We start from the raw sequence: 16,801 nt of genomic DNA, 5'->3' as shown, positions 1-16,801 counted from the left end.
AATTTAAGGTATCTGAGCGATCTACTGATGATGCTGCTTGCTAAAGATCTTGTGTTGCACAGACTCTTGATATAGTTCATCATTTACTGTTTACATGTTTTTCAAAAGGGGTTAGAGTTATATGATACGCTTTGGAATATATGTTGAGATTTCTTAGTAAGAAAATATCGTAAATGAAAGTCAGTCCCCATGTCACACAGCCAAGTTTTTATAATGAAATGTTACAGGGCATTAAACACACAATAAAAAAGGAAGAATTCCAAATTTCTTATCAAACAGGTTAACTTTTTCTTAAAATCTAGAGTTAAGTCCTTCACATCGTGTTACCTAACCATGGCAATTAAATTTAAACATTTTTATGGATTTTTCGTCCTATGTATAGCAATAAACCCTTTACAATTCACCTTATAATGATAGCGAAGTCTAATCCAAGCCAGTGTTCCATTCCAACTCATCATAGATCAAAGTTACAATTCAACAGATTGATCAATCATTTTCTGTTATAAGTAAGTTGAAGTTAAACACTCCTTTATAAAGAAACTGTATTGTTCTACTAGAAAAGAAATCAGTCCTGTAAATGGAGATTTAAAGGGATGTGGTAATTGTAAATAAAAGGGGCGTACAGTTTAACGGGATTCTGCAAGGTCAGGAGGGAATAGGATGCAATCAGTTGTGTTAGAATGTAGGAAATATGGAAGAAAGATTGGGGCCTTTAAAGTGACACATTAGTATGTTTTTTATTATTATTGATTGCAATGTTGCATGCTATTGAATCTGTACACTGATAGATCAAATTATGTCATGGGGATCTTTCAATGGCATATTCATGTTAAGAAAATGTTAGGAGAGCGATTAGAGAGGGAGATCTGAATATGACTTTCATGCATTATGAAGACAATTAATTATGAGGGATCATTAAGATTCTAGCACAACTCTGCCTGTCAGCCGGAAATTTGAATAAAGCTTGGATGGTATTTGTTGAAAGATTTATAGTGGAAATGTTTACCTGAGTATACAGGTAGGAAAGTCAATCGTTAGTGTGTAGATATGGAAGTTTTGCTGGGGAAAAAAGGCCACACTCTGGCATCATTAGTGCTTATTCAGGGAGTACAATGACAAAATCATTGTGGATGTATAGCAGAGGATCTTTAGTTTAGCTTTATAAGCCTACGATTTAATTCTTGTCAATTGTTATACCTGGATGGAGATTCATTCTCATTTGACAGGATTGTGAAAATATACCATATTGAAGTCAAGCTGCATTTCAAGGGTTAGTATAAAATGTACTCTTCATTTATGTTTTTTGAATTCCCACAAAAAAGGTACACGTATATGTTAAAGAAAAGTGTTAATATGGATCTTCCACTAGCTGTGAGCAGATATGAGGCCTGATCAACTAAATTTTCTTGTGAATTCAAAGGAGCTAACATAAAACCTGTTGATGGTTCTGGAATTTAGTTTCTATTAGATCGTGTGATTTGTGTGGATAAGAATGAGTTATGGGGATTGGTGTCTTATAGAGTGGGAAATTCAGCTCCTAACCCATCTCACCCGTAGTCTCGGACGTCAGAAAAGAAACAAAATATTCAATCGGTAGAAATGATCTTTTTCAATTTGTTGCCATCTGTCATTGCAGCCTTAATATGCAATGTCAATTTCTTGGGCTGTTATGTAATCGTGAAAACTAGAAATGAGATTGAGGAGAAAATTGCAGGTTGTATTACAAATTCAATGCCTTTAATGGTAAAAGCCCATGGCTTTATTTTGAAAAGAGAGAAGTAGACTTCTGGAAGTCCTTCTCAAAAAATAAAACTATTTTTTCTGTAATTTCATTCCATTTTTAATCATGAGTAATGAACAAAAAACTAATTGTTAATTACATTCCCTGTGATGTGTAATGGATTATATGCCTTAAGAGAGTAAGATCATCTTTAGATTAGCATCGCCATGGCTCAGTGGTAGAGAGGAGGCACTAGTACTATACAGGAAGGAAATTGATCCTTGTGTGGCAGGTTTGAACCCTTCTGTGGTATGATAAGATCCTTCCTTTAATAAATGAGCCTGCATGATGAGACCTTAAAACCAAGGTTCCATGTCAAAGTTTGATAAACCTTTGACTGTATACACCAAACAGAATTGAATCAGTGACTCAAAGGCAAGGCCAATAACCAAAAGGTCGCTGGTTCAAGCCTTGTCCTGATCACTTGATGTTGTGTATTGTGTCCTTAAACGAGGCACTTTATCCACATTATCTCAATTCACCCAGCTGCAATTGGGTACCAGCTTATGCTGGGGTTAACATGGGATGGACTAGTGTCCTATCAAGGGGTAGTCAATGACTCTCATCCGATAAGCACCATGGAAACCCTTTGCATCTAATTGGAGGAGGATTTAACTTTAACTGAACAGAATTCTTATCTTGAAGTCATACACCATATATTGGGCATCAAATTGGCCTTGGTTGATTCTTTCAATGCATTGATTGGTGCACAGATTTCAACTTTCAAGATTTTAAAATTTATATTGTTTACTATGCAGCTGCTACACTATCGTAGTCAACAGTCTCCTTAAGGTATTGAGATGTCCCACAGCTCTATAAACATTTTTTTGTCCCAGTCTTGAACACAAGTTGTGTGGGTTTCTCAAGACAATGCTTAATACGTATAAAGCAGCTATTATGAAGTAAAGTTTTGTCAGGTTAGCTGCAGGGCCAAGTTAATTAATAAAATTCCTGACTGCATACGCAATGAGATCTGTTTACTCTTGTTTGATATCACAGTTCTAAATAGGCCACTGTGTCATTGAGGAAAAAGGTTCAGTTGCGGTGATACTGCTGCTATTCTTTGAACTTGTAGAAACACAATGAACTTCATCAAGTCCTTTACCTAATCAATGCTTTGCTCAGCTGAAATCGAAATCCCAGCAATGCCATGATTTACACTATCCGCCTCTACATCTCTTTGATGGTGGATATACATGCCTTTAAATACCACTATACATTCTCTTGTATTAGAAGTCTTATTAAACCCTTGCAGTTGAATAAAATCAAGTAACAGTTTCTGAATCTGATAAAATTCAAACGCAGTGTGTTCAACATTTGTACACAAGGAATATCCCTAACTTACATGTCACAACCCTATATACATGTGACACATTATAAATAATTTGGAAAGCTCAATATTGTAACTTGGCATCTACAAGTCATATACATGTTCCAGTTTGAGTACATGTACTGTTGTCTACTGTCCTTTTCCAAAAGTCATAGCCAAAACTACAGGTACAGGTCTGGTTATAAGGATCCACCATGATTATGTCTCGGCTATGTCTGTCCTCCATCCTACTCTGTCTCTCTCTAAGCATGTTTGAATATACACTGAAATTATTATTCAATTATGCATTATATAAAGTCACATAATTATTTAATCATGCTTAATGCATGCATTTGATGCATGTTGTAGTTTCGGCATAACATTTATGTGTTCCATGATGCTGCAATTTCATATCACATGCCGATCATTTCATTAAAAGGAATACTTTGTTTCTATACTGTTCACTGACAATTTTTTTTACAATTATAGCACCTTTGAACACATGCATATGGCATGGAATCCCGTATGCTAGCCTGGTTCCTTTAGCTACCCAGAACCAGCTAGCTTATGCGCATTCTGAATTTTCCCCATAGCATCTGGTTTAACCTCACATATATTTTCTGCGTGGACCCTGAAACAATCTACACTCGAGTTACCACATGACTTACATTCAGACCTGATGTGAAACCTTGCTGACCAAATTGAATGCCCTATTCAGCAATCTAACAAGCTGTTGAAAGCTCCCAAGTTCCCAAACCTCCCAGATCTTAATGACCACATATGTATATTTTGCATTTATTTAAATCTTCATGGAGGTTTTGCAATTAGTAAATAGTTACACTATAAAGACTATCTTCCAAATGCATGTGGACAAACTGATTCTTTAAATACAAGTCAGATTGAAATCTTGAGGATTGAAACAGTTATAAATTGCAATTGAATGTAAATAATATAGTTAAACTTCAATATCTTGAAAATTTACACCTTAGATAAATCAAATTGAGTCCCAACCTCTACTGCAGTAAAGTCAAACTTTGTGTTCTTGAACTAAACGGGACTGTTTAAAAACTTCAAGATATCTGAGTATTCGAGATATTGAGGGTAAAATGCTTAAAAAATAAGTGGTTAGGGTTTACAAATCACTCTGACATATCAATTGAATTAGAGATATCAGTGTTCCAGACATCAAAGTTCAACTGTATTTGTTTTTGCCACTACATCTTGAATCTTCAGCATTCAACATAGAGAGGTCTGACTGTGTAACCTTCAGTATTTGTATAGAAAATTGTTTTCTTGGAACTATTTATCTATTGTTGATAACCTTCAGTTGGAAGTTTATACGTATTTGCCTAGCTAATATTTTTTTCTCTTTTAAGTTAATTAAAAACAAAAATTTGGAACAAAAAGCTATAGTCCCAAACAGAAACAACGATGTGGTACCTTGTTTTACAATGAAAGTAACAAGTTTTGTTTTTTTAATTAGGAAGCACAATATGATAGATTTTGGTTAATGCATTCCCAGGAGCTAAAGCTTTCTGTAAGATACTGTGGAAATAATTGTGGAAATAGCATATTGGAATAAAATTGCTATGTGTTTTTGACTGTTTGAGAACTCTTGAGGGATTGGGTCTGGTTTGACTACATCCTTTCACTGGTTTTAAGGGGTAATTTGAAAACCCTGACATATTTCTTGAGCTTAGGTTCACCTTCCTGGTTGGAGACAATAGTCTAAATTTTATAACTAAGTTGCCAGAGTTCTGCAGCAAAAGTGTGTGGTTTAATAAAATACAAATGAGATTAAGAATATATCAATATTTTCATCAAATGAAGAAAAGAAAAAGGAATCCAGCATCTTCAGACAGATAAAAATATTTGAATTGTGTCTGTATTCTTGAGACTGTAAAATTGGAATTTGATAAAAGTGCATGTATTGGGTTGAAGTGTCAATTGCATATAGATTTTTAAAAGAAAATGGAAATAGGATTTTATAATTGCTCTTAAAACCTGTATTTAGATTATTTATTTTAATATGCTAGAGATATAACTTGTGCTAGTGAGGGACTTCAACGTAAGACCTCACAAAATGCCATTTATTGGAGACGACCAGTGTGATACTTCAGTATTGATATCGTGCTAGCATTGACTGTGATGCATGAGTCTGTATAAATCTTAACGACTAGATAGAGCTTTATTCTAAGGAAGATTCCATAACTAGCTTCCACGATTTATTTTGGAAACCTTTCAATTAATACAGCAACTAAGTGACCAAAAAAACCCTCTATTCGAAGGCAATAATACAGTTGAACTTCGATATCCTGAACCATGATATCTTGAATGCAATAAATATGTCAAAGTGATTTGTAAGTCCCAACCACTTATTTTCTAAGTATTTTACCCTCATTTACTCAAATATGCATATATCTTGAAGTTTTTAAACAGTTCCATCTAGTTCGAGATGACAAAGTTTGACTGTATTTTAGAATAGGCTAATTTCATAACTGTTCATGTACTTTGATGCGCAAATCTATAGTCTGTCCCAAGATATCCTGAATTCAGATTTTGCTTAATTGCTTGATATTTATAAATATCTCAGGGTTCAAACGATGTTCATTCAAAAGTATGAAAAATTTCCAAGATTTCTTAGTCGAAACGCCCCTGTTAGCATATCAGGTTTGAATACAATGCTAAAAAATGTCATGTCTACGGGGATTTTGTATTGCAGCAAGCCCAGATGATAACGTTGAAAAATTTTGCGATGTATTCCGAGTGTATTCGGAATGGAGAAAAGATGTAAACATTCCCCATTATAAATCTTAGGTTATCTTAGGTGTATTGCTTTTACCAAACAAAGCAGTGTTATTTTTACTTTCATATGAATCAATCTACATATCTTGACATATTTCATTATTTCTTACATAAATGTTGATGCATGGTTATGTTTAATTGTTAGAGATTAATGTATGAATTCCATCATGCATAATTCATTAGACAATCTTAATTGATACCTTCAACCCTCTATGTTTAGCTTATATTACAGGTACCCTATGCTCACTCATATTTTTGGCTGCTGAGTCTTAGATGTAATATTTGGTTCCCTGGAGGTAATTGATCTGACTTTATCATGTAATTGAATTAAGAATGATCTGTATCAGAGGTTATAGCTATATTGCATGTCAATTCACAAGTGCTAGATACCTACCTTTAATGGGGAGGGGGGGGGGGGGAGTATATGAATATATTACTGGTAGTATGATAGGATGGCATAAAAATTTAATGAAATGTTGAATTTTGAAGTGGTTTATTTAAATATCAGTTTACATGAAGAGATGGTTAAATAAGCTTGTGTTTCCAGTTCACAAGAGAGAGAGAGAGAGAGAGAGAGAGAGAGAGAGAGAGAGAGAGAGAGAGAGAGAGAGAGAGAGCACCTGTCACTACTTTAATACCCACATTATTGTCTCTAAGACAAGGTTCTGTAATATCAGATGCCTCTTCAGTTCTCTGATGATTGACCTTTAATGGACTGTCTTTGATCTCTCCTATTCTAATTGTATAAGAAGATTAGAACTGTTGCCCCAAGGCAAATGTATGGAAGAAACAACATTTTTGCAATTACTATGTCTGTTTATTGTATCATCAGGTGCATATATTTTGCTAAATGTGAATTTATTATCAACATCATGTTTGATATTTTGAAAACTACAGAACAATTAAAAGAGTGATATGTTTTGAATAAGCTCGTGAATCTGTTGGGTTTTTTTTTTTAACCAAAAGAAGTACCACCACCAAAAAAAAAGTGTTGTTAGACTAGGAGAGAATAAGAAACTTTATTCTTTTTATTGTGTTTAACACCAGTTACACTGAAGAGCTATTAGCTGAATAAAGGTAACACTGATGAAGGGACTGCATGGTTGTTTAGAAATTTCTTTAGTGACTTGCTGATGCTTAAACACATTTGGAGCAACTATCAAGAATGTCTACAAAAGACCCAGCTTAGGAATTGTTGCTTAATTTCCTTATGTGGACTGCATTCTTTAATTCAGTGTTAATGCTAACTGATGGATACCAAGGGTTGACCTTGTATGCTCAGCTGTTTAAAATACAATTACCATTCACTTTAGTTGTTGAAGGTCACTGGTTTGAATCCCAGTCACATACACATATTTCATACATGCAGGGACATTTTTACCATTTCCTCTTTGACCTCACACTCATGATGAGTAACCAGACTCAAACAATATATATCAAAGACATAACTGAAAATCAACAGTAAAGAACTACATGTAGGTACAGTTTTAGTCATATTTTGCCTTGTTTTGAAGTTCATCACAAACAACGGAAAGTTAGCATTTGTTTTCACAAGAATACCAAAAAATTAAGAATCTATAATTATATAGTTACCTGATTAGACTAGCATTCACATCAGTAATTGTGATGTCATAAAAAGTGCATTTTCCTGTATTTTTTGAAACTTAGCAGACTGCAGTTAATTTTAGTGAATGTCAAATGTCTGAATATGCATTTTACTGGCAAAAGTACATGTGTATCTTGTAATTTGTATGCAATGTAGATGGGTCTTTAAAACAGCTTTCCAGATTCATCTTATGAAATTTGTCTTAGGTGAAGATCAACTGAGTCAGATGTTAGTGAATCTGAGAATACTTCTCCAAATTAATGCTAACTTACTTATTGTGAAGGTTCTGTGAGTTGTCAAATAAATTTTTCGTAATGCTTGGGCTTCCCTTGCATTAACCTAAGCCCCTGGTTGAAGTGTTATTCAGACAAATTGTTAATGCTGAAGTTAGCAAACAATGATATTTCATTATATCTGTCTGTGTATGATGCAATGATGTACTCAGGATAAGATTTACTATTTTGGTTTGGGATCCCAAAATTGATCCAAAAAATAATAATTATTGTGACAGTGCACTCATTAACTATATTGGTAATTAGTTCATGTTAATGAAAGATCTATAGCAGATTGTTGGGTAATGTTGAAAGCCAATAGCTATATTGTGTTCAGTATTTAGGATTCACAAAGATACCATAGTGCAACACATATATCACATTTCTAGAAACATTAGCTTCTGAGGTATCAATCTTGCGAAAGATTTAAATTGCATGAATTCAAGTGCACATCAGATGCTGTACAGAACTATTTCTAGACATGTCTGATTATTTCAATAGAAACCTAAAAAGAACAACCAAAAAATTTTGGTAATTAATATTTTGGCATTAAAAGAATTGCTAGTTGGTGACTTTATTCAGAGATTCTTTGAAATATTAGTGGATCATAGGATCTTATAATGCCCTTTGAATTCTTAAGTTAGATAGTTTGTATTTAAACTCATTAAATCCAAACTAGGTTCATGCTTATTTTGGGCTAATTGATCCTATCATGGATCAAGGTTCATGCTTATGATTTATAACCATACAAAGATCCCAACCAGTGGTTTATCCTTTTGCGTTATAACCATACAAAGATCCAAACTGGTGGTTCATGCTTATGCTTTATAACCATATAGAAACCCATCTGGTGGTTCATGCTTATGCTTTATAACCATATAGAGATCCCATCTGGTGGTTCATGCTTATGTTTTATAACCATACATAGATCCCAATTGGAGGTTCATGCTTATGCTTTATAACCATACAGAGATCCCATCTGGAGGTTCATGCTTATGCTTTATAACCATACAGAGATCCCATCTGGAGGTTCATGCTTATGCTTTATAACCATACATAGATCCCATCTGGAGGTTCATGCTAATGCTTTATAACCATAAAGAAATCCCATCTGGTGGTTCATGCTTATGCTTTATAACCATAAAGAGATCCCATCTGGTGGTTCATGCTTATGTTTTATAACCATACAGAGATCCCATCTGGAGGTTCATGCTTATGCTTTATAACCATACAGAGATCCCATCTGGAGGTTCATGCTTATGCTTTATAACCATACAGAGATCCCATCTGATAGTTTATGCTTATGCTTTATAACCGTACAGAGATCCCATCTGGTGGTCCATGCTTATGTTTTATAACCATACATAGATCCCATCTGGAGGTTCATGCTTATGCTTTATAACCGTACAGAGATCCCATCTGGTGGTCCATGCTTATGTTTTATAACCATATATAGATCCCATCTGGAGGTTCATGCTTTTGCTTTATAACCATACAGAGATCCCGTCTGATAGTTCATGCTTATGCTTTATAACCGTACAGAGATCCCATCTGTGGTCCATGCTTGTGCTTTATAACCATACAAAGATCCCATCTAGTGGTTTATCCTTTTATGTTATAACCATACAGAGATCCCATCTGGTGGTTCCTGCTTATGCTTTATAACCATACAAAGATCCCATCTGGTGGTTCATGCTTTTTCTTAACCATACAAAGATCCCATCAGGCATCTGGTGGTTCATTTGTGCTTGTGCTCAACAGAAACAGCCAATCTAGTGGTTTTGATGAATCAATGCTAACATACTTTAAGATGTTGATTTATGCTTTGGTTGGCCTAATTTTAATATCATTGTTGTTTGCAAAATAGGAATTTTTGACTTTATGGTTTCATTTGGTGGTTCTGCTTTTTTTTTTTACTGTAGACCATGGATATTATATTTAGATGAACCTGTGCTTATCTTTGAGGGATGGTTCATACTCTTGGGTAGCTTATAACCTATGCCATGGTTTATCAGGTTTTGTTTAGCCAAAGATGTATGATTGAGTTCATCTATTGATTCCATTTGGTGGTTCATGGTTTTATCAAATGAAGACTAGGATTAATTTGATGAATCAGTGCTAACCTTTTTTTGTTGGTGAATTAATGCTTTGGATTGGCTCATTACATAAAATCATGGTTCATGCTTGTGTTTAGCAGTAAAGGTATAATTGAGTTCATCATACATGTTTTCCCCCTCTGACTGTTCATTCTTGCAATGGTGGATCCTTAAATCTAATCAACACAATCGGTTTTGTGTATGAAGAGTAACATTTTCAACATGAATGTCTCCAAAATAAGTCTCAGATGTATTCATCAGTAGACTGAAATGAGAACTATCTGGTGACTTCCATCTGTCATTGAATGTACTTTACAAGAAATATAATGTGATGGTTGGGAATCCGTTTTATGGATTTCATCCTGTGACATAAGAATGAAAACTTGAACGACAGGACACTGGCAGGATATCTGACCCATTTCGACATACTGTTGTCATAAAATGAAATGTTTTATTGAACTTCAATTTTTATGAATGATTAGATAAGACATAGGTCTGCATTCTCTTTTTATGGTCAGATCCATTACTAAACATCTGTGCACTATTTATACAAGTTTGCTGTGTACTTTAAGGTACACGGAATCCGATTTTGCAGTATGTTTTACCATACATACAGTAACTAATCACAGAGAAATTGACAACAACAAAGGACAACATCTGCAGCATAGAATTATTAATGATGGGGATTTGATTTTACCAATGATAAGAAATTGACTGTTAAAAATTGACTGAAATCTGATCAATGATCAATTATATTCATGAATAAAATTCATTGATATACTATGATAGACCTTCAATACAGATAGTAATGATTGTATATAATAATGATCATAGATAAAAAAAAAATTCAATAGAATAGAATTACTTTGATCACAATTGGACTCATATCATATATTATACCAATTAATTCACGAAGTTAACTCAATGGCAGTCAGTACTTTTTATTTACTTAAGGTACTTCACTACACCGAGACTTATACTTTTTAAGACACTACGTCACAAGATGGAGAATTAAATGTTTTATTAAACTGTTTGTATCAATCGATTCAGATGTGTATCGTTATAGCTCAGTGGTTAAAGTATCAGGCTTGTGAACCGCAGGTCATGAGTTCGAATCCACCTGGGGCTTTTGTTTATGCTTAATGAATCAAATTTTTGAAAATACCATTTTTTATCTAAAATTGCACATTTTTTCGCCTATTTGATATATATACCTCTTATCCATCATGCTTTCTATCATTATCAAGTAATTTTCTGCTGATTTGAGAAACCATTTCAAGGTGTAGTGAGGCACCTTAAGGGGATGCATTCATTTATTCAAAATGCAATGATGAAGCTTGATCATGCAATATTGCCTACAAAACTTCCAGAAAGAATGGTTAAGGGGAAAATTTGACTTGAATGCAAATTTTTCAAAGACATACTGTAGGTTCCTAATTAAACATGAGGAATTAATGTCCCTGTAAAATCGCAAGAAGCAAATCTCACGGATTTTGAATTAATTCTTGCTTATATTTTTTGAACAGATTTAAACTTTATGAAGTATGATAAATAATTGGTACTTGCAATTTTTTTAATATTCTCGCCATTTGATGCAAAATGGTGGAATTGTGGAATTAATTACACACATAAAATAATGAATCTACAGTATTGAGGATAAAAAGTGATGGGAAAGCCACATATTGGAATGGCATAATGTCTCCTTTTCTTGCTGCATTCCATGTGCTCCTTGGTCCAACATAGCTGCATGTCTATACATCAGCATTTTCACCAAGGCAGGTAATTTGATAGTGTACGTGACAAGGAAATAATGACTAAGAGAAAAACAATACATTCTGCTTACTCTGAGGTCTTTGCATTGAATTGAATTCCTTGTCTCCCATGCTGTTACTTACATTTTTCTTGATTGTAATTCACCGCTAGTCTGTGGAATATTTGACAGGAATCAATGCCTTTAGTTAGGTACATGTATTTGAGATGAGGGGTCTCCAGTGCATGCTTTATCCTAGCTACTCTAGACAATTTATGATTAAATTGTATAGCTGCTGAATTGGCATGTACATGTAATTTTAAAATACTGAATATTTTAATTAAGGTATTAACTGATTGCCATTAATTTTGAGTTCTGTGTGATATTTTATATGAAGTGTACTGATGCTTTGATGATATGTTTATAGGTATATCATGTATGATATATATTATTGTCTTCTAGTTTTCTTTTAGTGCTGTACAGTTATATTGTAGCAATTTGAATTAAATTGACATAAATGGGTGTCATGCATTTAAGATTGGCTGCTGAACCAATTCAACATTTTGAAGTTTTTAAGATAAAAAAGTTCACTAGTTAACAATCTAAGCTTGTGTTTAAAAACATGCATTGCTTTATCATCAGTTTCCTTTTGGTTTCTCTGATTGTTTTGTCAAGCAAATGTAAAATTGCAGCAAAGCCTGTATGGGAAAGTCTTGGTAACAAAATATTGGTAATATTATTAGCTCACCTGAACCGAAGGTTCAAGTGAGCTTTTCTGATCACCCGTTGTCCGTCGTCCGTCCGTCCGTCTGTCTGTCTGTCCGTCCGTCTGTAAACTTTTCACATTTTCAACTTCTTCTCAAAAACCACTGGGCCAAATTTAACCAAATTTGGTACAAAGCATCCTTATGGAAAGGGGATTATAAATTGTTAAAATAAAGGGCACAGCCCTTTTCAAAAGGGAGATAATTGCGAAACAGTAAGTATAGGGTGCATGTCTTTAAAAATCTTCTTCTCAAGAACCACTGCACCAGAAATGCCAATATTTACACAAAAGCTTGTATATATAGTGAAGATTCTAAATTGTAAAAATTGTGACCCTCAGACCAAAACTGGGGCCCCAGGCGGGGTTCAAAGTTTAACATAGAAATACATAGGAAAATGTTTAATAAATCTTCTTCTCAAGAACCACTGCACCAGAAATGCCAATATTTACACAAAAGCTTGTATATATAGTGAAGATTCTAAATTGTTAAAATCGTGACCCTCGGACCAAAACTGGGGCCCCAGGCGGGGTTCAAAGTTTAACATAGAAATACATAGGAAAATGTTTAAAAAATCTTCTTCTCAAGAACCACTGCACCAGAAATGCCAATATTTACACAAAAAACTTGTATATATAGTGAAGATTCTAAATTGTAAAAATCGTGACCTTCGGACCAAAACTGGGGTCCCAGGCGGGGTTCAAAGTTTAACATAGAAATACATAGGAAAATGTTTAAAAAATCTTCTTCTTAAGAACCACTGCACCAGAAATGCCAATATTTACACAAAAAACTTGTATATATAGTGAAGATTCTAAATTGTAAAAATCGTGACCCTCAGACCAAAACTGGGGCCCCAGGCGGGGTTCAAAGTTTAACATAGAAATACATAGGAAAATGTTTAAAAAATCTTCTTCTCAAGAACCACTGCACCAGAAATGCCAATATTTACACAAAAGCTTGTATATATAGTGAAGATTCTAAATTGTAAAAATCGTGACCCTCGGACCAAAACTGGGGCCCCCGGCGGGGTTCAAAGTTTAACATAGAAATACATAGGAAAATGTTTAAAAAATCTTCTTCTCAAGAACCACCTCACCAAAAATGCCAATACATACACAAAAGGTTGTATATATAGTGAAGATTGTAAAAATCGTGACCCCTGAACAAAAATTGGGGCCCCAGTAGGGGTTTAGATTTTAACATTAATAGGAAAATGTTTTAAAATCTTCTTCTCAAGAACTATAGTGCAACTGTTTTGGATATTACTATGCATACATGTACATCCTTAAATAATGTAGATTCAAAAAATTGTAACTCCCGGACAATTGATGGGCACCAAGAGGGGTTCAAAATTTAAACATTTTAAAAAACATAAAGGAAAAGTTTCAAAATTTTCTTCTCAAGAACTACAATGTTTTAGTTTGTGGAATTTCTATGCATGCATCCTTCGCTTATGTAGATTCCTAATTGGTAAAATCGTGACCCCAGACCAATACTGGGGCCCCAAGATGGGGTCAAAGTTTATTATAGAAATATAAAGGTAACATGTTAAAAAATCTTCTTCTCAAGAACTACAATGCTTCAATTTGTGAGATTACTATCATGCATACAACCTTGGATAATGAAGGTTCGACAGTTTTAAAATAGTGACCCCTGGACTAATACTAGGGACCCAAGATGGGTTTAAAGTTAAATGTAGAAGTACTGGTATATATGGAAAATGTTTAAAAATCTTCTTTTCGAGAACTACAATGCATCAATTTGTCAGATAACTACGTAAGCACCCTCAAATAGTGTAGATTCGAAATTAAAAAAGCCGTGACCTCAATCTAATACTGGGGCCCCAAGAGGTGTTCAAAGTTTAAATTAGCATAGAAATATAGAGGGAAAATGTTGAAAAATCTTTTTCTAGGGAACTATAATGCTTCAGCTTGTGAGATAACTATGCAAGCATCCTTAAATAATGTAGATTCCAAATAATTAAAACTTTAGCACTGGACTAATACTGTGGCCCCAAGAGGGGTTCAAAGTTTAACATAGAAAGATATATTGAAAATGTTTTTAAAAAGTTTTTCTCGAGAACTATAATGCTACAGTTTGTGAGATTACTTTGCAAGGATCCTCAAATTGTGTAAACTCTAATGTAGTGGAACCAAGAGTTATCTTTCTTGATGTTCTGTATAGTCTGAGAGTTATTCCTCTTGAAGTGGAACTCTTCTCTTCTTTTTCAGGTTGCGGTCCCACCGCAGTGCTACACATTTTAATTCCTATGTTACTATTTATGTTGTTCAAGCCAACCATAAACCTCGGACCATAACTGGGTCCCCAGAAAGGGGTTCAATGTTTAAAATAGAAAAAGCATATGCTACGAAATGTAATTTTACAAGGAACTGCTGTTCAGGTGAGCGATGTGGCCCATGGGCCTCTTGTTTATACCAATGACTTGAATACAAGTTTTGATATGATCCCTAGCAAAAGATATTACTCATTGGTATAAGCTGCCCTGAGCTTGACTTCGGTCTTCAAAACCTTCTTGTACCTCCACAGCTTAGAGATTATATAACTTGGAGGTGAAAATTTTCTCCCCCTCTGGTCACATAGTTTGGCTGATGTTTTTTAATAACGTGGGGTCAACTTAGGAGAAGTTATTTTTTCATGTTGTACATGGTAACTTTGACTTTTTGCACAAAGTTATTTCAAAGTATTGACCATTATTGAAAATGGATTTCAAATTAATTATCACTTAAAAAATCTCACATGTAATTATACATGTACCAGTATTGCTTATATACATTAGTGGTAAAGTATACAGCATGACAGTTATATAAATATGTTTGAAGGTATAAAATGTGTAGAGCTGTGTATGGAAATCAATGTCATTGTTGGATACCTTGATTTTAATTTTTGTCAGTTTTAAATAAAGGGAGAATTGTGCTTATTATTGTTAGTTTACTTTGGTGGAAAGTTCAAGAAAGTTTTTCTGCTCATATTTTGTCCAATGTCCATGTGTCTTTCAATCACTCTGTAATCTATCTACATTTGTATCTTCTTCTTATGAACCACTGGACCAATCTTAACCAAACGTGGCACAAAGCAATCTTAAGGGAATGAGAATTTTAATAGTTGAAATACAGGGTTACGTAAAACCCTTTAAAGAAAACAATGTTGAACGAACAATGTGATCCATGGGCATCTTGTTGCTAATTAGCTTCTGATTTATTTAAGAAATAAACAGCAATTTAAAAAGTTCACTGGGATATGAAGTTGGTTGGTCACGTGATCAAATCCTGTGAAGCCCAAAGGGCTTCTCAGTAGATTTGATCAGGTACCAACCAACTTCATATCCCGGTGAACTTTTTAACATATTGCTGTTTATGACATATTTATGTTTGAAAAAGACAAATCGTTCAGAACTGTTATAATTACCGAGAATTTATGTTTACATTAATCCAAGCGATAAGCGCTTGCTATGAACATTGTGACGTCACGAAAAAGTTCATACAGAATTGAACGTTTTCGTTATTCTATAGGTTCATATAAGGAAATGTATTTTCAAATGTAAATATTTTAAAAACACTTTCCTAAGATGACTTCTGTTACACTTTTGAACTTTTTGGCCTTTTCTTGCAGGTGTTGGAAGCAATGATTGGATGGTTGGTGGGGTGTTGCCATGGCACCACTAGACCCAGAGCCAGGGAACAATACCACAGACATCAGTGACAAAGGTAACCTTATTACTAGGCAGAAACAGACAGAGATTTTTCCTGTAGTTTAATTGAACAGCTCTTTGCCTTGCCGTTTTTTGCTCCCAACTAACAGTGAATTAATTAGCTTATCTGATGGATAAAATCAGCAATAAGATATTTTACCAATAACTTTTGAATAGATAAAAATTGCTTTTCGTTACAATTACAGTTCAAACTATTTTGCCAATCAAGTTCATTATTTTTGTTTTCAAATTAAGCAAATTCATCATTTATATCTGGCAGTCATTTTGTGTGACCTTTCTTTGTATCCTAGCACCATCTTCCTTCTTTAGCCCTCGAGAAAAGGTTCTGCTCAAGTTGTAATGGCTGATTTGTATACCTTGTTCCTTCTTGTAATGTTTTCTATATCTCTCTTGTCAAAGCACAGTTCTTCAGCAAAATACACATATAATTGATTAACAGAAAGGCAATGACCTGACTAAAAAAGGCGTCCATTTTCCTCGTTTCACAGTCCACTGCATGTTGTTATTTAGTAAACCGTAAATTACTAGTTTCTTTACTAAGTCAGTATTTCCTGCTACTATTTCTGCTACAGATAATATATTGCCTACTGTCATGACTGTGTAGTGAAGGAGGAAACTGTAAACTTACTTTTATTCACGTGCGAGAAATTTCCGCGAGGTAAGCGAGAGCCTCGTCATCGCGAATA

The 16,801-nt window shown here is 34.2% G+C and overlaps 1 protein-coding gene across 6 annotated transcripts in view; it reads left to right on the top strand.

The window, feature by feature from the left end:
• Positions 1-16,801, top strand: part of LOC128164949 (receptor-type tyrosine-protein phosphatase epsilon-like) — a 77,608-nt gene that overhangs the window by 5,724 nt on the left and 55,083 nt on the right. For 5 of the 6 annotated variants that reach the window (XM_052829068.1, XM_052829071.1, XM_052829065.1 and 2 more), the window contains one exon: positions 16,016-16,110. In XM_052829068.1, the coding sequence (XP_052685028.1) occupies positions 16,056-16,110 (55 nt within the window). In that variant the 5' untranslated portion in view covers positions 16,016-16,055. Of the gene's footprint in view, positions 1-640; positions 1,271-16,015; positions 16,111-16,801 lie in introns of those variants that run through there. The other variant, XM_052829069.1, reaches the window with a different exon arrangement.

The sequence above is a fragment of the Crassostrea angulata genome, chromosome 10 (assembly GCF_025612915.1).
Source record: "Crassostrea angulata isolate pt1a10 chromosome 10, ASM2561291v2, whole genome shotgun sequence".
Classification (NCBI taxonomy): Eukaryota; Metazoa; Mollusca; class Bivalvia; order Ostreida; family Ostreidae; genus Magallana; species Magallana angulata.
The sequence above is the reverse complement of the archived record's forward strand: the minus strand, read 5'-3'. Positions and strand labels throughout refer to the sequence as shown.